The sequence below is a fragment of the Dreissena polymorpha genome, chromosome 1 (assembly GCF_020536995.1).
Source record: "Dreissena polymorpha isolate Duluth1 chromosome 1, UMN_Dpol_1.0, whole genome shotgun sequence".
In the NCBI taxonomy this organism is placed as follows: Eukaryota; Metazoa; Mollusca; class Bivalvia; order Myida; family Dreissenidae; genus Dreissena; species Dreissena polymorpha.
Window position 1 is genome coordinate 199,369,739 of NC_068355.1, and position 25,394 is coordinate 199,395,132.

General features: G+C 42.5%; 1 protein-coding gene across 1 annotated transcript in view; it reads right to left on the bottom strand.

Moving 5' to 3' along the window:
- Nucleotides 1-25,394, bottom strand: part of LOC127864547 (E3 ubiquitin-protein ligase UBR5-like) — a 128,453-nt gene that overhangs the window by 32,053 nt on the left and 71,006 nt on the right. The window contains 8 exon segments of the mRNA XM_052404269.1: nucleotides 437-533; nucleotides 4,009-4,078; nucleotides 5,167-5,346; nucleotides 8,161-8,377; nucleotides 11,719-11,814; nucleotides 11,975-12,707; nucleotides 12,943-14,148; nucleotides 16,842-17,082. Of these exon segments, the coding sequence (XP_052260229.1) occupies nucleotides 437-533; nucleotides 4,009-4,078; nucleotides 5,167-5,346; nucleotides 8,161-8,377; nucleotides 11,719-11,814; nucleotides 11,975-12,707; nucleotides 12,943-14,148; nucleotides 16,842-17,082 (2,840 nt within the window).

A 25,394-nucleotide genomic window follows, 5' to 3' on the forward strand; every position in this document is an offset into this window, starting at 1 on the left:
GTCTAAGTTGTAAGACACTACAGCAACTTAAACTCTTTCATTTCAAAGTGTTTAACCAGAACAAAGGGCAAATACTTTTGATAGTAACTGACAAGTGCCATCCATACATGAAGAAATCAGACCCCATTATGACATGTTTATGTTATGTAGCTAGGCTTTCTACCAACTCAGCTAGCAATTCAACATCAGACAATTTTCAGATGATGCAAACCCCATCTGAGGGGTGCAGAAAAAGTACAGAAAAGATACACAAGAGTGTAACATGCTCAATAAATAAGCATTTAATGTGCATCAAATAAGATGCCAATAAAGCTGGGTTTAGTGTGCTTTAAAATCATGTTAATTGAGGCGGCGTACCTGCGAGTCTCCCTGTCCCTGCTGCTACGCCGCTGCGAGGGCGAGTTCCTCTGTCTCTTTCACTCTCACGAGTACGTACCTGCGAGTCTCCCTGTCCCTGCTGCTACGCCGCTGTGAGGGCGAGTTCCTCTGTCTCTCTCTCTCCCTCTCACGAGTACGCAAACGCTGTATCACATCTGAAATGTACACAAAGGCTTGCATCAAGGACAAGGATTTTCCACCATTTTGGGGATAGGAGTCGGCAACAATGTGTTTTTTTTAAATTACAATTAGGAAATCGTGGTTGTTTCTGTGTTGTTTTTTTTGCCAAGAAATACTTCAAAATAGAGAAGAACAATGTTTTCACCTAGATAGGGAGATGCACTCAAAGTTAAGATTTATTAAAAAATAATTTATTTATTTTTAAACAATTAGAAATTTTAAGCAATCACTGAGTTCTTTTTTTTATTGGACAGGCTGAAATATGGCTCAAAACCCAATATAACAAGAAACCGTCGGAGACGGGTGATGCTACCCAAAGGTTTTTTTTGTCACAATATTGCACTATATATTCCAAAGGGCCATAACTCTCTAAATAAATCATCTAACCAGAACCCACTAATAACATGTGCATCTCCTCAAGGTAGTTAAGCTTCCATAAAGCTTCATTGAAGTCCAGTCAGTAGTTGGAGAGAAATAGCCCGGACAAGAATTGCACTATATGAATAGTTTATAGAAAATTTCAAAGGGCCATAACTCTGTGAAAAATCATCCGACCATAACCGGCTGATAATATGCACATCTCCTGTTGGTAGTGAAGCTTCCCATAAAGTTTCATTGAATTCCCGTGATAAGTTGCTGAGAAATAGCTCGGACAAGAATTGCACTATATGTACAATGGAAAAATTCAAAGGGCCATAACTCTGTGAAAAATCATCCGACCAGAACCGGCTGATAATATGCACATCTCCTGTTGGTAGTGAAGCTTCCCATAAAGTTTCATTGAATTCCTGTAATAAGTTGCTGAGAAATAGTTCGGACAAGAATTGCACTATATGTACAATGGAAAATTTCAAAGGGCCATAACTCTGTGAAAAATCATCCGACCGGAACCGGCTGATAAAATGCACATCTCTTCTTGGTAGTGAAGCTTCCCATAAAGTTTCATTGAATTCCAATCATTATTTGCTGAGAAATAGCCCGGACAGGAATTGCACTATATTTACAGTTAATGGAAAATTTCAAAGGGCCATAACTCTGTGAAAAATCATACGACCAGAACCCGCTGATAATATGCACATCTCCTCTTGGTAGTGAAGCTTACCATTAATTGAATTCCGGTCATTAGATGCTGAGAAATAGCCTGGACAAAAATTGTACACGGACGGACACACAGACAGACGAAGCGGCGACTATAATCTCCCCTCAAATTTTTTTGGGGGGAGCATAAAAACCCTGAAAACACTGTAGGATCAATGCAGGCACACACAAAAATGACATTTAGTAAATTATCCTCATTGTTTCCATTTAAATTCCTTGTGGCCAACTGTGTCATTGAATATCACCAAAATCACTTACACAGGTGCTTATTCAGATGGGGTTATCACATGACAAACAAGATGGCAATGTGCATGCCATGACAGATATTTTTTGCTGTTTTATACCCTTTATTAATTGTATAAGTTGTTTGAATGCAGCTCACTTTCCAGCCATATCAGCAAGAAAGTGAAAAGCATTTATTTCATATAAACATTTACCCTTTATCTAGACTTTGCTTGCTGCGAATTTTCTTTACTGGAGCTGTACTTTTGTGAAAAAATCAAAAATCAAATCAAGCAAGGTTGAGGTTATTGCCGGAACAAAAAGATCAACTTAAACTCTACCTTTATGAGATATAGGCAGAAACATTTTAGTGTCCAATTACACAATGCCATGGTGAGCCTTTGACCTAGTGACCATTTGTGCCAATTTTTTTCAAAATCAATTGACTGCAGGAAATACAAACTGAAACAATGTACTGCAGGGAATACATCCTGAAATACTGTAATGCAAGGAATACAAACTGGCGTACTGTACTGCAGGTAATACAAACTGACGTTCTGTACTGCAGGGAATACAAACTGACATACTGTAATGCAGGAAATACAAACTGACGTTCTGTACTGCAGGGAATACAAACTGACATACTGTACTGCAATGAATACAAACTGATGTACTTTACTGCAGGTACAAACTGATGTACTGTACTGCAGAGAATACAAACTGACGTTCTGTACTGCAGGGAATACAAACTGACATACTGTAATGCAGGGAATACAAACTGACGTTCTGTACTGCAGGGAACACAAACTGACATACTGTACTGCAATGAATACAAACTGATGTACTTTACTGCAGGTACAAACTGATGTACTGTACTGCAGAGAATACAAACTGACATACTGTACTGCAGGTAATACAAACTGACGTACTTTACTGCAGAGATTACAAACTGACGTACTTTACTGCAGAGATTACAAACTGACCTACTGTACTGCAGGGAATACAAACTGACTTACTGTACTGCAGGGAATACAAACTGACATACTGTACTGCAGGGAATACAAACTGACGTACTGTACTGCAGGGAATACAAACTGACGTACTTTACTGCAGGGAATACAAACTGATATACTGCTCTGCATGTTATACAAACTGACTCACTATACTGAGGGAATACACACTGTACTGCAGGGAATACAAACTGACATATTGTACTGCAGGGAATACAAACTGACATACTGTAATCCAGGGAATACAAACTGACGAACTTTACAGCAGGGAATACAAACTGACATACTGTACTGCAGGAAATACAAACTGACGTACTGTACTGCAGGGAATACAAACTGACATACAGTACTGCAGGGAATAAAACTGACATACTGTAATGCAGGGAATACAAACTGACATACAGTAATGCAGGGAATACAAACTGACGTACTGTACTGCAGGGAATACAAACTGTACTGCAGGGAATACAAACTGTACTGCAGGGAATACAAACTGACATACTGTAATGCAGGGAATACAAACTGACATACAGTAATGCAGGGAATACAAACTGACGTACTGTACTGCAGGGAATACAAACTGTACTACAGGGAATACAAACTGTACTGCAGGGAATACAAACTGACATACTGTAATGCAGGGAATACAAACTGACATACAGTACTGCAGGGAATACAAACTGACATACTGTAATGCAGTGAATATAAACTGACGTACTGTACTGCAGGGAATACAAACTGACGTACTGTACTGCAGGGAATACAAACTGACGCACTATACTGAGGGAATACACACTGTACTGCAGTGAATACAAACTGACATACTGTACTGCAGGAAATACAAACTGACAAACTGTACTACAGGGAATACAAACTGACATACTGTACTGCAGGGAATACAACTGACATACTGTATTGCAGGGAATACAAACTGACATACTGTACTGCAGGGAATACAAACTGACAAGTCACATACTGTATTGCAGGGAAAACAAACTGACATACTGTACTGCAGGGAATACAAACTGACGTACTGTACTGCAGGGAATACAAACTGACAAACAGTACTGCAGGGAATACAACTGACATACTGTATTGCAGGGAATACAAACTGACGTACTGTACTGCAGACTTTTTCCTCCGATCATCACATTGTCTAGGGGAGGCAACTTCTCTTGTGACAGCACAGCCTTCAAGATAAACAGAAAACATAATGACCATAATGGTCTTGGGTTACTCATCTGTAGTCTGGTTGATCACAAGGATATTGATAGCCTATATGTTGCCCATATTTACATGATAACTGGATTTGAGTACAATACAGCTCCATGTACAAAAGAGGTCTTGTAAAATAAATTTCTCTTAAATTATATGAGTCTCATTCTGGGAACACTGGGCTAAATGCATGTATGTGAAGTGTAATCACAATTTAGTCTGTGCAGACTGAACGGGCTAATCAGGGACAACATTACACACCTAGACTTCTTTTTTCCTTAAAAAAGAGACTTCCATTAAACAAAAACTACGGAAAAAAGTGGAAAGTGTCGCCCTGTTCCGCAGTCTGCACAGGCTAATATGGTACCACACTTTACACACATGTATTAAGCCCCATGTTCCCAGAGAAAAGCACATTGCAACTGAAGAAAAGTGAAGTTGATAAAGTATCAACCCAGTGGGCAAAATGTTGCTACTTTGTGTATGAAGATATTATAAGTAAATATAACAAATATAATTAACTGATGTTTCATTTTAAATGGCTATGCTATGATAAGATAATTTTATACTGTTTTATGAACAAGTTGCTAAAAATTACTTTTACCTGAACATGGAGCTCAAGTTTGAATAATTGGACCATGCCTTTATGACATTATTTGTCAATAACAATTCAAGCAACACAATTTGATGTTAAAGTTTTTAATGTATATAATAATATGATCATTAACTTTCAACATTTCACACGAAGAATATGGAGAAAGCATATCAATTCATGGCCAATGATATGGGATAGGATCAATGGTCAGTACTTTTATCATCTTATGTTATTTAAGTAAAGGATAATTAAATGCTACAGGGTAATACTGTTTTTATTCAATCATTGAAAGGAAAAAAGACACAAAACATTTTCATCATATTTGCACCCTTTCAGTACTCTTATCATCTTATGTTATTTAAGTAAAGGATATTTGAATGCTACAGGGTAATACTGTTTTTATTCAATCATTGAAAGGAAAAAAGACACAAACATTTTCACCATGTTTGCACCCTTACTGTTCCTTACATTTGCTATAGCAGTGTAGAAGCTCCTGGCCACCCCACTTCCCTCCCCTGGCTCGTCTGTAAATGTGACCTTGACCCTGTGGACTGCCAGGGGAGGCCCACTGGTGTTGGTGCGCCGGTTAAAGTAGGCATTGAGTTGCTTGAAGGCCTGGGTGATCAGCTGGTTTCTGGCACGCACAACCTGGAACCAGAGCAGACAGAAATGTAGGAACCTGGGAAGCAAGAATAGAGGTAGGATGTATGTTCACAAAGTGAAAGGAGCATATATGAGCCACGTTCTGCTAAAATGGTGTTAATTGCATGTGCATAAAGTGTCATTTCTGATTAGTCTTTTACACATTTAGTTTTTTTAACCTTTCCCACTTAGAAGCAAAGTAAAAATTGCTATGTGCAAAGAGCATAAACCAGAACAGCCTGCGAGTAACATGCAGTCTGTTCAGGTTTTATACTGTTTGCTGCTCATCAGTATTTAAGGTTTGGATATGAAGCCTTAAAAACTTGAATCTAGTTAGAAAGGTCTTAAATTAATTATAACTTTCTAAGGGACTACAAATGTGTGAAAATACGTATCTAAGTGGGAAAGGCACAATAGAATGTTGAAAGGATGTCTTTTCAAAACAAAAGTCCAATGTAGGCTGACAGTGTCGTCCCTGAAAAGTCCAATGTAGGCTGAAAAGTGTCGTCCCTGATTAGTCCAATGTAGGCTGACAGTGTCGTCCCTGATTAGTCTGTGTGGCCTACAGAATGTAGGCTGACAGTGTCGTCCCTGATTAGTCTGTGGCCTGCAGAATGTAGGCTGACAGTGTCATCCCTGATTAGTCTGTGTGGCCTGCAGAATGTAGGCTGACAGTGTCGTCCCTGATTAGTCTGTGTGGCCTGCAGAATGTAGGCTGACAGTGTCGTCCCTGATTAGTCTATGTGGCCTGCAGAATGTAGGCTGACAGTATCGTCCCTGATTAGTCTGTGGCCTGCAGAATGTAGGCTGACAGTGTCGTCCCTGATTAGTCTGTGTGGCCTGCAGAATGTAGGCTGACAGTGTCGTCCCTGATTAGTCTGTGTGGCCTGCAGAATGTAGGCTGACAGTGTCGTCCCTGATTAGTTTGTGTCGCCTGCAGAATGTAGGCTGACAGTGTCGTCCCTGATTAGTCTGTGTGGCCTGCAGAATGTAGGCTGACAGTGTCGTCCCTGATTAGTCTGCGTTGCCTGCAGAATGTAGGCTGACAGTGTCGTCCCTGATTAGTCTGTGTGGCCTGCAGAATGTAGGCTGACAGTGTCGTCCCTGATTAGTCTGTGTGGCCTGCAGAATGTAGGCTGACAGTGTTGTCCCTGATTAGTCTGTGTGGCCTGCAGAATGTAGGCTGACAGTGTCATCCCTGATTAGTCTGTGTGGACTGCAGAATGTAGGCTGACAGTGTCGTCCCTGATTAGTCTGTGGCCTGCCGTGGCTAACAGGGATGACACTTTGTGCACAAGCAGTTTTCCCCGAACGAGGCTTACTGCAACAAGGGCTGTTTGTAAAACATGCATGCCCCCCATATGGGCTCTCCGTTGTAGTGACAGCCATTGTGTGAATATGTTTTTTGTCACTGTGACCTTGACCTTTGACCTAGTAACCTGAAAATCAATAGGGGTCATCTGCCAATCATGATCCATTCACCTATGAAGTTTCATGATCCTAGCCATAAGCGTTCTTGAGTTATGATCCGGAAACCATTTTACTATTTCGGGTCACCGTGACCTTGACCTTTGACCTGAAAATCAATAGGGTCATCTGCGAGTCACGATCAATCTACCTATCAAGTTTCATGATCCTAGGAATAAGCGTTCTTCAGTTATCATCCTGAAACCATTTTACTATTTCGGGTCACCGTGACCTTGACCTTTGACCAAGTGACCTGAAAATCAATATGGGTCATCTGCGTGTCATGATCAATGTACCTATGAAGTTTCATGATCCTAGGCATAAGCGTTCTTGAGTTATCATCCAGAAACCATTTTACTATTTCGGGTCACTGTGACCTTGACCTTTGACCTAGTGACCTGAAAATCAATAGGGGTCATCTGCCAGCCATAATCAATCTACCTACGAAGTTTCATGATCCTAGGCATAAGCGTTCTTGAGTCATCATCCGGAAACCATTTTACTATTTCGGGTCACTGTGACCTTGACCTTTGACCTAGTGACCTGAAAATCAATAGGGGTCATTTGAGAGTCATGATCAATCTACCTATCAAGCTTCATGATCCTAGGCCTAAGCGTTCTTGAGTTATCATCCGGAAACCATTTTACTATTTTGGGTCACTGTAACCTTGACCTTTGACCTAGTGATCTGAAAATCAATAGGGGTCATCTGCGAGTCATGATCAATCTACCTATCAAGTTTCATGATCCTAGGCCCAAGCGTTCTTGAGTTATCATCCGGAAACCACCTGGTGGACGGACCGACCGACAGACCGACAAACCAACCGACAGACCGAAATGTGCAAAGCAATATACCTCCTCTTCTTCGAAGGGGGGCATAACAATAATATAGGTAGGATGAACATGGGTCAAGTGACAGGAGCACATTTATATTAGTGAACTGAACAAGATTTCAAAATGACTATTCATATACATATGTGACTAGTTTTCATTTCATACCATATTCCATAGATTTCATGAAACCAGGCATTTTGTAAGTAGCCTTTAAACCATTGATGAGCCTACATTGTCAATTTCCAAGACAAATTTAGTAAAAAAATATGGTAAAACAAGATCTCTTTCGCTCTTTGTGATCAAATAAACAACCCATAGACAAAGCAAAAAAAAGGTGTTCGGGCTCAACATTTAGTGAAGTCCAAAAATCCCTAATAAAGGATCTGGCAAATAAAAAAAAAACATTAGTCCTACATTAAAAGACAAGCAAGTAAAACAGTTTCTTTTTCTTTAATAAACGAGCAAGAAAATCATTTAACAAGTCCAGTACCTCAGTACTGAGGATAACAAGTCCAGTACCTCAATACTGAGGTCCTTCTGCTGTGAGTTCCTGATCTTCTCCATCTCCCTCCTGAACTTGCCCTCCTTGACCGGGAAGCCCCCCAGCTCGCTAATCACTGAGCCTGGCTCCACGCCTACGTCATCACAGAACACACGCCCAAACAGGTCCAGAGTGAGCCGCCAGCAGCCCAGCAGGGCATCGTGGGTAATCATCTCCGGCCGACTGGGGCCTTGTCTGTCAGGAGAAACACATGTTACAGGTAACAACTACCACCACTGGCAAGGGTTGTAGGCTCAAAGAATTTCATAAACCAGACACATGATTGGATTTACAGCTCTATTCTTTGTTTTTACTTTGAAACACAAGATTTACTACAAGATAATTGCAGAGTTTATGAATACAACTGAACACCACACACAAATCTATTCAATCCTCAATGTTTATTATGAAAATAAACAAGATGTGTTTGTGAAACACTATGTCCCCCACCAATATATTTGACCTTTGACGGATGACCTTGACCTTTCACCACTCAAAATGTGCAGCTCCATGAGATACACATGCATGCCAAATATCAAGTTGCTATCTTCAATATTGCAAAAGTTATGACCAATATTAAAGTTTGACGCAAACCAACAAACTGACAGGGCAAAAACAATATGTCTCCCAGTATTGACATTCTAATAAAACATTACTATCAAAATTAGGCTACCATTGAAAATATGGCCATTAAAGTGAGCTCATGTCAATAATTGCACCAGATCTTAGAAGACCTTATATGCAACCTTGGCAATTGTGTCACAGTAAAATACAGTTGGTTCAAGTGTATTTTTTTATTAACATGATTTACTGCAATTGATAGTCTATTGATAACCCAGAAGAACATTGTGTAGTATTTCCTTATAAAAAAACTTGATAATTGGTGAAAATCACTGTTGGATCAAGACCAAATCCAGGACTGTTATTGTAGTAACATTGTAGTAACAATGCCAACAGAGTCCAGAGACATCTGACTGAGAGATAATAAGAGATGTCTGTCATAAATAAGTCATAAACAGATACCTAGTGAGCAAAAAACATAAATAATATGAGCCTCGTTCTGGGAAAAAAGGGCTTACTACACATGCACGAGGTTTTGTCACATAAAAGCCTCTGCAGTCTGCACAAGGCTGCTGAGAGACAACACTTTCCGCTTTTATGGAATTTTTCATTTAAAGGAATCTCTTCTTAGAGAAAATCTAGTCTAGGCAGAAAGTGCCGTCACTGACTAGCCTGTGTGGAGTGCACAAGCTTATCAGAGACGACACTTATACACAATCCTTAAGCCCAGTTTACCCAGACTAGAGCTAATATCATGATATACAGACATGCATCACATCATATATAAGTCTCCAATATCAGAGAAAGACATGATATGCTTCGTGTAGCAAATTGTGGCATTCTTCACTGAACAAACATCTAGAACCTTGCATGAAATATATCATTTTCCTTAACACAAATGATGACCCCTAACATCACGAGCATTGAGTTTACCTGTGTGGTACTGATGTGTTCTGTGAGACCCACCATCACGAGCACTGAGTTTACCTGTGTGGTACTGATGTGTTCTGTGAGACATAACATCCCAAGCACTGAGTTTACCTGTGTGGTACTGATGTGGTCTGTGAGACCTAACATCACGAGCCCTGAGTTTACCTGTGTGGTACTGATGTGGTCTGTGAGACCCAACATCCCAAGCACTGAGTTTACCTGTGTGGTACTGATGTGGTCTGTGAGACCTAACATCATGTGCACTGAGTTTACCTGTGTGGTACTGATGTGGTCTGTGAGACCTAACATCATGTGCACTGAGTTTACCTGTGTGGTACTGATATGGTCTGTGAGACCTAACATCATGTGCACTGAGTTTACCTTTGTGGTACTGATGTGGTCTGTGAGACCTAACATCATGTGCACTGAGTTTACCTGTGTGTTACTGATGTGGTCTGTGAGACCTTACATCACGTGCACTGAGTTTACCTGTGTGGTACTGATGTGGTCTGTGAGACCCAACATCCCGAGCACTGAGTTTACCTGTGTGGTACTGATGTGTTCTGTGAGACCTAACATCATGTTCACTGAGGTTACCTGTGTGGTACAGATGTGGTCTGTGAGACCCAACATCACGAGCACAGAGTTTACCTGTGTGGTACTGATGTGGTCTGTGAGACCTTACATCATGTGCACTGAGTTTACCTGTGTGGTACTGATGTGGTCTGTGAGACCTAACATCATGTGCACTGAGTTTACCTGTGTTGTACTGATGTGTTCTGTGAGACCTTACATCACATGCACTGAGTTTACCTGTGTGGTACTGATGTGGTTTGTGAGACCTAACATCATGTGCACTGAGTTTACCTGTGTGGTACTGATGTGGTTTGTGAGACCTAACATCCCAAGCACTGAGTTTACCTGTGTGGAACTGATGTGGTCTGTGAGACCTTACATCACGTGCACTGAGTTTACCTATGTGGTACTGATGTGGTCTGTGAGACCCAACATCACGAGCACTGAGTTTACCTGTGTGGTACTGATGTGGTTTGTGAGACCTAACATCCCAAGCACTGAGTTTACCTGTGTGGAACTGATGTGGTCTGTGAGACCTTACATCACGTGCACTGAGTTTACCTATGTGGTACTGATGTGGTCTGTGAGACCCAACATCACGAGCACTGAGTTTACCTGTGTGGTACTGATGTGGTCTGTGAGACCCAACATCACGAGCACTGAGTTTACCTGTGTGGAACTGATGTGGTCTATGAGACCTTACATCACGTACACTGAGTTTACCTGTGTGGTACTGATGTGGTCTGTGAGACCCAACATCATGAGCACAGAGTTTACCTGTGTGGTACTGATGTGGTCTGTGAGACCTAACATCACGTGCACCGAGTTTACCTGTGTGGTACTGATGTGGTCTGTGAGACCCAACATCACGAGCACTGAGTTTACCTGTGTGGTACTGATGTGGTCTGTGAGACCTAACATCACGAGCACTGAGTTTACCTGTGTGGTACTGATGTGGTCTGTGAGACCTTACATCATGTGCACTGAGTTTACCTGTGTGGTACTGATGTGGTCTGTGAGACCTTACATCACGAGCACTGAGTTTACCTGTGTGGTACTGATGTGGTCTGTGAGACCTTACATCACGTGCACCGAGTTTACCTGTGTGGTACTGATGTGGTCTGTGAGACCCAACATCATGAGCACAGAGTTTACCTGTGTGGTACTGAAGTGGTCTGTGAGACCTAACATCATGTGCACTGAGTTTACCTGTGTGGTACTGATGTGGTCTGTGAGACCTAGCATCACAAGCACTGTGTGGTACTGATGTGGTCTGTGAGACCTTACATCACATGCACTGAGTTTACCTGTGTGGTACTGATGTGGTCTGTGAGACCCAACATTACGAGCAATCAGTTTACCTGTGTGGTACTGATGTGTTCTGTGAGACCTAACATCACAAGCACTGAGTTTACCTGTGTGGTACAGATGTGGTCTGTGAGACCAAACATCACGAGCACTGAGTTTACCTGTGTGGTACTGATGTGGTCTGTGAGGTTTCCACCACAACCGTGTTGGACACATTCTCATTGGCTCCCACAGTATCCATGGGGGTCTCCACAGACCTGTACCAGAAAAAAAACAATTTGAGTGTTAATTCTAATAAACAACTGTAAAAACATTTATATTTGTTTTAACATTCTTGAGATATGTTAAAGATAAAAATGTAAATTGAGAAAACAAACAAATGACTCAAATGTCTAAGTTGATTAAGAAGGTCTTTACCCTGTGTCTGTGGATGTGACTGCCACTGACTGCAGGGCAGACACAGCGGCCGCAGACTTGCTGAGGTCCAGGGACCCATCCAGGTCCATCCGCTCAGCCGTCCCAGGGGGCTGGGTAAGACCAGACACACCCACACTGAACTGGCTCAAAATGGGGGAGACCACTGCCCTGGTAGGGAGCCCAACAGCACTTGGACTGGCCTGGTGACTTCCTGCTGCACTTAGATCCAGACTTGCACTCTGTGTCTCCACTTGGTGCAAGGATCCCATTACTGATCTGGAGAAGTTGGCTGGCAGCTCGTCTGACATTGCACCCACATTCTGAGTCATAGAGGCTGGCCGGTTTAGAAGCAGTTCATTCTGACTGAGCAATCCAAACGACTGGTGATCTAGCGATCCACTGCTGCCAAATGACTGTGACTCGAGCCTGTCACCGGACCGACCTGGACTGCCACCTGTTACACTGTACTCAGTGAACCCACTAGTACGCGCCTGCAGGGCCAACAAGGGGGACATGCCAGACATCTCCTGGCCCAGCTCACCAGGGGGAAGGTGGGCAGGAAGGAACACTGGGGCCGGCCTGTCTATGGCCTCTGGGGTAACAGGGCTGGTTGCCATGGGAATGGAGGGGGCCCCACTGCTGACCAATGGGGCTTCAATGCTCACCGACAGGTCAGGCATAGCACCTGACACACTCAATGAAAGATCCATACTTTGAGCTGAACTCTGGGCACCTGAAACCAAAAATGGAAAACGAATATGGCCAAATGTGCATACTGGAGAAAAAAATCTATAATATGAAAATGCAAAACCAGTGGAAGATAACATCCACAATATTTTAAGATTTAAATGAATCATGCTCAATTTAGATTATTTAACATAAAAAGCATATAAACTATTTCAATGTACAGTTTGAACCACTGAAACAAGTTAATACAAACTTACTCATACTTGTCTTACTTGTCATACCTTCGAGTTTGTGTGGAGAATGTCTAATGACATTGGCTGACTGTTGCCTGCTTGTTGTTGGTGGCAAGGCTGCCATTCCTGGAGACTGGGAGACCAGGGAGCCAGCACGGGATGGGGAGCTGGACACCACGGACGTCAGTGGAATATTAACCGCGGATGTCCTCAGATCCCCAGGTGTGGCCGCACTGACATTGAAGATGGGGGAGCTGGCGGAGCGGAGGTTCTGAGAGGTGAGGGAGGCAGGGGCCGGGGAGGTACTGCTGGCGGAGCTCACCACACTGGACACAGCAGAGCTCGAGTGGACAATCACACTGGCCTGCTGGGGCTCAAACTGCTCCACTGGCTGCATGGCTGGGGCCATGGGAGTGTGAAAACGCCCGGCGGCGCTACTTAGGGAGGGGGACACCTCAGTGGCTGTGCTTCCTCTTGACATTATCAGAGGGTCATACACAGGCAGGAAGAACCGAGGGAAGAGAGGGCCAGGTGGGTCGCCAGGCCGGGTCAGGTCTGACCCACCGGGGCGCACAATCACACTTGCTCCTGTAGAACTTGGAGCTGTGGTCTGACCCTCTGGTGCTGCTGATGCTGTAGACACATCACCTGTGTGTGGGTGCGTAGTGAGAGAGGGGTCACTAGCCCGGCTACTGAGGGAGAGGTTCAGGGGCAGCTTGTCTGCAGTGTGATCCCCACTCCCTGCTACCCCTACGGCAGGGACTATGGTCTGCTTGGCCACACCAAACATGTCCTCCCGGCGTGAGTTGGGCTGCAGCAGGTGGGGCTGATCAGCCAGAGGCAGGGCCTGAACCAGGGGAGTCTGGAACGGGTCTGGAGGGGGGCAGCCCAGGTAGAGGGTGGAGTCTGACCTCTGGAAGAAGGGGTGTTTCCTGCCCAGCTTGCCCCCAGCCTCCTCGCCGTCCATGCTGTCTGTCTCCATATGAGGGCCCTGCATGTCGTCGTCATGGTCCTCAGCCTCGTTCTCATCATGGTCCTGCCACGAGATCACAGAGATCCCGTCCCTCAGCACGTCCGTGTCAGTGTCTGTGCCGCTTCTCATGTAGTAGATGAGTGCATCAAACACGTATGCTACGTGCCGCAGGGAGGCGATGTCTATTACAGGCAGGGAGTCAGAGTGCTCATTGTTATGAGACCTCATCAGGGACAGGGCATAGTTGAGAAAGTCTCGCCTGGCACTGTTCCCATCAGAACCTGCAACATGGACAGTTATTTATGATGGTGAAACATAAAAGTTAATCAAAAGTAATATAGCATGAATCAAGCTAATTGACATATGTCCCAACATATGCCAATTTAAACCCTGAATGTATAGAATTTGGAAAATACTTAATTCTGGTTTTTAAAATACTAAAGTTTAAAAAGGACACGGTAACAAAATACTGAAATCACTACCAATGATAAAAACGTTGATATTTTCACCAAAACTGCCATACAAACCTACAGCCTACCTATAGCTCCAATTCTCCTCCTTGAATCAACCACCGGTACAAACCTACAGCCTACCTATAGCTCTAATTCTTCTCCTCCTGGAGTCAACCACCTGTACAAACCTACAGCCTAGCTATAGCTCCTATTTTCCCCCTCCTGGAGTCGACCACCTGTGCAAACCTACAGCCTACCAATAGCTCCAATTTTCCTCCTCCTGGAGTCGACCACCTGTACAAACCTACAGTCTACCTATAGGTCCTATTCTCCTCCTCCTGGAGTTGACCACCTGTACAAATCTACAGCCTACCAATAGCTCCTGTTCTCCTCCTCCATGAGTCGACCACCTGTTCTAACCTACAGCCTACCTATAGCTCCTATTCTCCTCCTCCTGGAGTCGACCACCTGTACAAACCTACAGCCTACCTATAGCTCCTATTCTCCTCCTCCTGGAGTCGACCACCTGTACAAACCTACAGCCTACCTATAGATCTAATTCACAGATCCACTAACATATAAATCAAATCATGTTTGTCTCTTTCCATTTTCGAACGATACTCATCTTATTATAATTAATGCTTTAACTTTGTGAGTAGACAATTTTCCAACACTTGTTTCCGTGACGCACATTCACTGTGCAGATTTCTGATAAATATTTTTTTTCAAATCTCAAACGTAGTATGTTGCGTTAATTGACACACGCATTACATTATTCCCTAATGACCATATGATATCCGTTGTTAATTTGAATGGTATTTAATTTTTTTTGCAGTTAATCGCAATTTCTCGTCTGCTTGCCGCCATCTTGGACGTGTGTAAAAACAGGCGTGCTCAATCCTGATACTTCGACTATCGTCGGTATTCTCCGCAATAGAGAGAGGAATGTGTATACTGGATAGCAACGTAAAATTGTATATATATTCGGCTAAATTTGCGAACCAATACCCAAGTCAGTTGTCGTTCTGTGATGACTCGACAAGCTCGATCAGCACTCGTTTCCCGGGAGGCTTTTAATTTCAACGTTTTTACTACGCAAGCGGCAAAGAGATTATGATTGATACATTACCCGTTAAGACCGAAAATAAGCGAAAGTACGATTAAAAACTGAAATTTGACCATTTTGAAAGATGGATCCGTAGTTTTTCAGTACAAATCCGTAGTGCGTAGTTTAGCCAAATAATCCTTAGTAACTACGGCGAATCCATAAAAGTAAACAGGTCTGCTCCTGGAGTCGACCACCTGTACAAACCTACAGCCTACCTATAGCTCCTATTTTCCTCCTCCTGGAGTCGACCACCTGTACAAACCTAAAACCTACCTATAGCTGCTATTCTCCTCCTCCTGGAACCAACCACCTGTACAAACCTACAGCCTACCTATAGCTCCTATTCTCCTCCTCCTGGAGACGACCACCTGTACAAACCTAAAGCCTACCTATAGCTCCTATTCTCCTCCTCCTGGAGTCCATCACCTGTACAAACCTACAGCCTACCTATAGCTCCTATTCTCCTCCTCCTGGAGTCGACCACCTGTACAAACCTACAGCCTACCTATAGCTCCTTTCCTCCTCCTGGAGTCAATCACCTGTACAAACCTACAGCCTACCTATAGCTCTTATTCTCCTTCTCCTGGAGTCCACCACCTGTACAAACCTATAGCCTACCTATAGCCCCTATTTTCCTACTCCTAGAGTCGACCACCTGTACAAACCTAAAGCCTACCTATAGCCCCAATTTTCCTCCTCCTGGAGTCGACCACCTGAACAAACCTACAGCCTACCTTTAGCTCCTATTCTCCTCCTCCTGGAGTCAACCTCCTGTACAAACCTACAGCCTACCTATAGCTCCTATTCTCCTCCTGGATTTGACCACCTGTAGCAACCTACAGCCTACCTATAGCTCAAACTCATCTCCTGGAGTCGACCACCAGTACAAACCTACAGCCTACCTATAGCTCCTATTCTCCTCCTGGAGTAGACCATCTGTATCAACCTTCAGCCTACCTAAAGCTCCAATTCACTTCCTCCTGGAGTCGACCACAAGTACAAACCTACAGCCTACCTATAGCTCCTATTCTCCTTCTCCTAGAGTTGACCATCTGTACAAACCTACAGCCTACCTACAGCTCCTATTCTCCTCCTGGAGTCGACCACCTGTACAAACCTACAGCCTACCTATAGCTCCTATTCTCCTCCTGGAGTCGACCACCTGTATCAACCTAAAGCCTACCTATAGCTCCAATCCCCTCCTCCTGGAGTCGACCACAAGTACAAACCTACAGCCTACCTATAGCTCCTATTCTCCTTCTCCTAGAGTCGACCACCTGTAAAAACCTACAGCCTACCTATAGCTCCCATTCTCCTCCTCCTGGAGTCCACCACCTGTAAAAACCTACAGCCTACCTATAGCTCCTATTCTCCTCCTCCTGGAGTCGACCACCTGTACAAACCTACAGCCTACCTATAGCTCCTATTCTCCTCCTCCTGGAGTCCACCACCTGGAGGATCCTGGCCTCATCCCTGCTGGTCCTGTCCCTGGGCAGGCCCCGGGGCCCCTGAGAGACGCCATGCAGGGGGTGGGAGGGGCTGGCAGAGTCTGTGGCGTGGATGAGGGAGGAGCCAAACCTGAGCTGGGCCTCCGTGGAGTCCATGATTGTGATCAGCCAGTCCCACGTCGGCTTCAACTGGTACTCCAGGTACAGCTAAACACAAAACACATGCCAACATTTCCTTGATAGAGCTCAGTTGTTCATCACATTATTAAGTCTCACAGTGGGAAAATTGGCATGTGCACAGGCTAATCAGGATCAACAATGTCCGACTAAACTGGATTTTTGCTGAGGACAAAAATACAATGAAAACAAGAGCTGTGTTTGTGAAACACAATGCCCCCTACTGCGCCTGTTTGAAGCCATATATTTGACCTTTGACCTTGAAGGATGACCTTGACCTTTCACCACTCAAAATGTGCAGCTCCATGAGATACACATGCATGCCAAATATTAAGTTGCTAACATCAATGTTGCAAAAGTTATGACCAAGGTTAAAGTTTTGGGACAGACACACACATACAATGACAGACACATACAATGACAGACAGACAGGCCAAAAACATTATACCCCCGATCATTTGATCCGGGGACATAAAAACCATCATCGTCCATGATAAGACTGACTGCTCAGGCTAAACAAGGTGTACACTTAATGCACATGCATTAAGCACTGTTTTCCCAGAGCAGGCTAAATTAAAACAAATTGTTTAAATAAAATTCATTTTAATTATTAAATACTTACCTGTTATCTTATGCTTATACTTTCCAAGGGGAAATAACTCATCCGGAATTTTAACTGGGAATCCGCCACCTCAATACCTTAATACAGGCCAGGTTAAACATAGTGCAATGCAACCTAGCCAAAAATCGGTAACCAACCCTCAATATTCTTTCAATATATATACAAAAATATTAATCGAATAGCGGGGTGGGAGGTGGGACTTACGGATAACAGGTAAGTATTTAATAATTAAAATGAATTTTATTTAAAAAATTTGTTTTAATGTCATAAATACTGACCTGTTATCTTATGCTGATTTTGCAGCTGCGGTGGGAAGGTTGGTATATATTTTCCTAACACAGTAGAACCCATAAACAGGGTTATCAGCTAATGATAGCAAAACCCTAAACAAGAGTTATCAAGTAATCTTCGTTAAAACGGTATTAATTATGACTTCTCGGACAGAGTAATATGTCTATGTCGTAAAGAAGACACTACCGTTAGTGAAACCACAACAAGCCCAAACATATACAAATTGTATTGTTGGCACTTCAGAAAACGAAGATAAAAAGATGACAAAGGTGGTCGGATTCCTCCAGAAAACAGCTTAGAGCACGTCAAAAAGTGGGATGTGATTAATATATGCCCACAAAACAGACAGAGCTCTTAATTCATGCGGTCAGATCCTAAAAAGGAATGAATCCTTAGATAGGATAAGAGTAACTTTCCTTAGTCAAGGTCTAACCCCCAGAAATAGAAGCCGCAGACACATCTCCCCCCCCCCCCTTTTTTGGGGAAATGAAGAGTGTCTTTTGAGAACCTCGAATGGACTTCCGACTAACACTGCTGAGATAGAACTTCAAAGCCCTGATTGCCCAAAGAAGTTTATCCTCATCTTCATGACTACCAGTTTAAGAAAAACTTGGAAACTTGAAGGTAGAAGCCATATAGAGGACTTGATATTAAGCAAGGAATCCTGGCTGACACAACAAAGTGAAAACGACAATAGATCCAACTGGAATTGGTCGTATTCAACAGAAAAAGACTGAATTTCACTTCTCCGTATGGTTAAAGCCATAATAAGAAGGAAAACCGTCTTAAAATTATATTGGAACTGTTAATAAGCCTGATGAAAAAGGTTCATAGGGAGCTCATTAAGAATCCCAACATGTAACACAAGTCAAAACCGCTTAAGAAGGTAAAGGAACGAAAAACATAGTGTTGATGTTCCATAGTTTGGATCAGTTCCAAAATAGGTAAGACAGCACAGAGTTGTGATGACTTACACAAAACAAGGTATACGAAAGCATAATCTCTATCCTTTGATGAAGAAAAGAACAAATTTCTTATCATCAAGAAAAAGATGAGAAAAACCTCTATGTATCTAGCAGAGTGATTAAGGTAATGACTATGCTCTTGAATACCCAGTCAAAAATGAATTTCCATAGAACCTTAATACAGTTCTGATGGAATTATCCTTGCACAAGTAACAAGGATTGAAACTCTAACAGAAAAAACGTTCTTCTGTAGAGATAACTAAAAGTAAATAATGGCCAGACATGTAGTGGCACATGTTTGGATCAGTAAAAATATGTCTCTCTGAGATATGATATTTGACCTGTGAAGAAGTTTCCTGAAAATAATTGTACAGGAGACTTAAAAGGTCGTAGAACCATGATCCCATGGTTCATTAAGTCTATTGCATGAAATTATGGCAAAAACTCAGTTATTGCAAAAACTCACCAAGAAGGCAAGATATTCCAGTTTATGTCAATGGACGAATGTATAACAATCGCACACCCTGCTGGATCGATTTCTGTGAACTGCTTTATTGACGTTGTTCAGCATACCGGTATATACTGCGATATACGATCGCATACCGCTAATTACTAGCGTTTGATGATGAACAACATTCTTCGATATACTATGCATTAATTGTACACCATGCAACTTCACTGCCGCACATGCGCAATTACATAATTTGAACCCAACGGATAAATAATTCGAAAGAAAGAACTACAGGACAAAACATCCAACAGGGCGTTGAGACGACCTGGTATGAGTAAGACGATAGAGAAAATTTGTTGTTCTTGCAAAGAACGAATAAGTTCCTGATTTCCAGTTACAAGGAGTGATAATATGATCACCTCCGTGTCTGTAAGTAAACCACGACCGATGTGTGATAGTTGAAACCATCACAAAGGAATCGTGAAAATGTGTTGTAAATGAAAAACAGCTAAAAAGAATTTTCACTTTTCAAGATGTAGATGTGCAGGTGATATTCATTTGGATACCACATAATTGAGAAAATCAAGATACGTTGTTCTATGTGATCGTCCATAACCTTCTCTGCTCACATCTGTATAAGATGTAAGGAAGGTTGTGGTAGAATAAACTATATTCTTGCCAAGATAATCTTCTAGTCTAGACACCACTGAATAGTGGTAAATAATGACAAAAAGATGGAAATCTGTGTCATTTAATAATCCCGATATTAATACAATTAACTTAAAAATAAAGCTGAAACGGACGTAAGAAAAGACGTCTCAGCAGAAAGACCGGTGACCGGACCGGTAAATACCGACCGTTGACCGGAACCATTTGTCAAGGATGGGTGGGCAAAGAAACCACGGCAAGCCGAACTTTCCCACTCCAAACACACTTGAAAATTGGTAGAATAGGACAGTGTTTAACACTTATAAGTTTATGACCTATCTACAGAATATAGCCTCTTCTTGAACCAATAACAGGCGCCTTTAAAATCCTGGATAATACAGGTCGTGAAGTCATCGATTTGCGAAGTACGGAAATATGATTGACAGTGGTACTTTCGGAATCGGAGGTGTGATGGCAGAAAAAGGTGAAAACCCTAGGAGTAACCTTAAGGGGGTCCACGCTTGCCGGTAGAATGCATAGAAGTCTTAGATTCTGACTTGATTAATCCATTTACTTCAAGACTCCTAACCGGGACGAATTCCGAAAGGAATACGACCAGTTATAGGAAGACGGCCTGTTATGGCCAGAAGTGTAATAGAAGAATAACTTTAAGATGAGGTCCCTCCAGATCCTAGGATCTAAGATCTGAGTTCAAAAGCTCCCAAGCCATCTACAAGACTGTAGCCGCTATGCGGTCAATCTGATAGGCAATCCTATGTATCAGAACTCTCGTTGATTCCAGTAGCTTGAAAATATGCACTGTCGTAGGAGCAATAGAAAAGCAGAAGTCGATACAAAATGTCGTCTTGCTAATCTTGCTAGCGTCATTAATGTGTCCCAACTGTTCCGTGACACTGACTGCAAAGTCTGTAGCCGACAGGTAAAGGCGGTTAAAACAATTCATCCTTCGGGTCTCGAACATAAATTAATAGAGGTCAAATAGTAATGTTCTACTTCAATGCTAGTCTCCGAGCCCACTTCAGCCGATCTATCTGCAAGACCAGTAGTCTGCATGTAGCCGGTTGAGATAGAAGTACAAATAACAGATATAGCATGATTTGGTAACCGTCGCCAGTAGAACATCAGTATTGAAAAACACAAATAGTCATGTAGATTGTTGAATCCATAAAATATAGTATTCAATACAATCATAGCCAGGAGTATACAACTAGGTAATGTAGACGATACCCGTGATACTAAAAATTGACCGATGAAAACACAGTGGAATACCGGTAATTGGTAACGGGTGACCGAACCGGACCGGTCAATGACCGGTAACTGTAGCCAGGTGAACGGACCAGTAATAATATGACCGGTGACGTTATCAGTTAAAGACCGAAAAATGGTGGAATCCATATGGTCTGATATCAATGTCAAGCACTGCTCGGAAAAGAAGATCGTGCCAAAAATCCAATTCGATGGCGGTGAGACATCACTTATTCTGACAGGTGATCAGTGATCGGTGATATGACCCATGAATGGTGACCAATGTCTGGTGATCGGGACCGGTATAATATAACTGCGTCTGAATGGAAATATCTGGTGCAGATAAATGACCGTCCACGAAGTCATCTGATACTGTTAACCGGAAAACAACGGTAGATTATCAGTATTAATAGGCATAAGTGTCCTTGTAGTCATAGTGGAGAAAAGAACAGCTTATCCCGAAGCCTGAAAGTTAAACGAACTAGTGATCGTATACAACTACGGCTCGGTGACTGCAACATGTGTGGATGCCATAAGAAAAACCATCACACGTGGAATGGAGACATGATATTCCTAAAGGAATAAAATGGAGAACGTCGATATGACCAGTAGGTTCATTAACGCCTACGTGAGAAGTGGCGACATCCATACAACTGCGATGCCGAAATATTGTTCGGCTACGCTGGAAATATTGTCTTCTACAATATTGTCTCCATGAGCATTGACGTGATCGCTTATGAGCGTATCAACACCAATAGGTATGTTTGATAACTATCCTGTTGTGCTCAATGAAGTCCGATGATGTCTACGTGAAGGTTGACTACGTCCTCGTTTCCTGCCATGTCGAGATCTGGATCGGCTGCGCTGTCGAGATGTGGATCAGCTGCGATGAGACCGAGATCTTCTAGAATACCGTCTCCGCGAGTGACGACGTGATCGCTTACGAGAGCCGCGAAGATGAGAACTGCTCGACGAAGAAAAGCGTGTCCGATGTCTACTCCTTGATGAAGAATATGTATTCGACGACGAATAAGAGAATAATTCAATGATGAAGACCGAGTTCTTCTTCTTGACCAGTGACTGGTGTTATCGGTGGCAGGCCTAACTGATGACTGTTGACCGGTGATCAATGACCGGACCGGACCGGTGACCGGACCGGTGACCGGACCGGACCGGTGACCGGACCAGTGACCGGACCCGACCAGTGACCGGACCGGACCGGTGATCAATGACGGGACCAGACCGGTGACTGGACCGGACCGGTGATCAATGACCGGACCGGACCGGTGACCGGACCGGTGACATGACCGGTGACTGGACCGGACCGGTGATCAATGACCGGACCGGTGACATGACCGGTGACCGGACCGGCCGGTCAGACGTCGATCAAAGGTCCGTGATCAACGTCCCCGGTGACGTACCGGTCATATCATGACCAGTGTTGTAACCGGATAATGACCGTATGGCGGATGCCAAATGGTTCGGCATTGGTCGATGTCCTTGACCAATGCCATAGGGCAAAGACCGGCTGACCGGTGTCGCCATATGGTCTGATGTTGACCGACTGTCTAAGAGACTTAGCATAGTACGGTCACGATCGTGCCCGATACCCGGTGACTGATACTGCAACTATCATCCATGATCTGCGAAGTCACCGGGTATTTATTCACTCTTGTTTCTGCGATCATCATGTAGTAGAATATATGAAAAGAGCAAAGCATATTCAACCATAAACTGGTCACAGACCAGATTATCATACGGCACATAAAATCATTATTTGACCATAATGAAAATTATAATAATACTGCAGTAGATCATAAATGAAACAAAAGTTTAATTCAAAACAGATGAAAAATAAAATGACGATCAATTAGATTGTCATACGGAACGTTAAAATCATAATTGCACACAATGACAAATGATAAACAAGGGCTGTTTGTAAAACATGCATGCCCCCCATACGGGCTGTCCGTTGTAGTGGCAGCCATTGTGTGAATAGGATTTTTGTCACTGTGACCTTGACCTTTGACCTAGTGACCTGAAAATCAATAGGGGTCATCTGCGGGTCACGATCAATGTACCTATGAAGTGTCATGATCCTAGGCAAAAGGGTTCTTGAATTATCATCCGAAAATCATTTTACTATTTCGGGTCACCGTGACCTTGACCTTTGACCCTGTGACCTCAAAATCAATAGGGTTAATCTGCAAGTCATGATCAATCTACCCATGAAGTTTCATGATCCTAGGCGTATGCGTTCTTGAGTAATCATTCAAAAACCATTTTACTATTTCTGGTCACCGTGACCTTGACCTTTGACCTAGTGACCTCAAAATCAATAGGGGTCATCTGGGAGTCATGATCAATGTACCTATGAAGTTTCATGATCCTAGGCCCAAGCGTTCTTGAGTTATCGTCTGACAACCACCTGGTGGACGGACAGACCGACCGACAGACCGACAGACCGACCGACATGAGCAAAGCAATATACCCCCTCTTCTTCAAAGGGGGGCATAACAATCTGTCAATAGAAGAACACGCTTTGCAAGTTCTCGTAACACATTAGAAAAATATGCTTTGCACGTTCTAGCAATGTATTAGAAGAGCATGTTTTGCACGTGGTCGTTCGCGCCTGAAAACACCCAGGATGGTAGAAATAAACCATTGTTCGATAAAAACAAGCATGGCTTACCTTTTACAAATGAAACAAAATCCATTAAATCCACACAAATTAATTCAAATGAGAAATAAAAAGATAAATAACACAATTTATCTATTCAAAACCCCAATCAACCAAGTGAAATAAATCGAAAAACAATATTTTAATTCAGAGCCGTAAAAGACACGTATACACCTGGTTGATCCGGAAAGAATATTGAGGGTTGGTTACCGATTTTCGGCTAGGTTGAATTGCACTATGTTTAACCTGGCCTGTATTAAGGTATTGAGGTGGCGGATTCCCAGTTAAAATTCCGGATGAGTTATTTCCCCTTGGAAAGTATAAGCATAAGATAACAGGTCAGTATTTATGACATTAAAACATACCAAAACACTACCATCCAAATGTGTTATAAACCTTAAATGCTTGTTGGTGACTGATCCATGCAGAACAGAGTTGAAATGCCTTAAGCACTAATTTCAAGTATGTCTTACATTACGATTTCATTTGTTTAAACACACAGTAAAATTCTAGCTCAAGATTCATCTACACAAAATCATTGGGAATATTTTACAATAATGACTAACTTCATGAATTTCCAGTTGATTAGAATTACATTGCAAATATAACATGTTTGGATCCAAAAAACATTTCCAACAAACACTCGCCATTATATATTTGTGATTGTTCATTTCTATTTTATTTTAATCTTTCCTTTCTTATATTTATGATTTTCTATTTGAATTCCAGTTTCAGGGATGGAAATTAGCGGTTGCCCGTAAGGCCGGGGCAAGTAGATTTTGGCCCGGGCAACTCAATTTCAAATGTTGGCAGTCCGGCCGGGAAACTAGCTTTCAAATGTTGGCAGTCCGGCCAGGAAACTAGCTTTCAAATGTTGGCAGTCAGGCCGGGAAACTAGCTCTCAAATGTTGGCAGTCCGGCTAGGAAACTAGCTTTTTTAAAGCTTGAACACATTTATTGCAATTAAACTTTTTCTAAAAATTGGCAACCATGGATCTATTATCAGTTTAATAGTATTCATTTATTTAGGCCTAGGAAATGATTCAATCAGACTCACAATTCATTGAACGTGTGTCATGTCAGCAATGTTGTTGTTTAACTACCTATTATTTTATTCAAAGAAAGTACAAGATACACTGACACGACATGTACATGAGTCTGGGCTCTTTACCTTTTAGCTGGGCAACCAAAATACTAAAGATGGTTGTCCGTGTAAAAAGTTAGTTTCCATCCCGGAGTTTAATTGTCTATTTTATCAGCTTATTTTGATAATAACTTATATAAAAGATATAATATACATATTGACATTTAATTGAAGACAAGAGAAAATGAAGCAAAAGAAAAACCCACATATTTTTTGTTGTTTTTACTGTCTTTAATGGGAAACATATATAGAGTACTAGTCATGCAATTCATGGC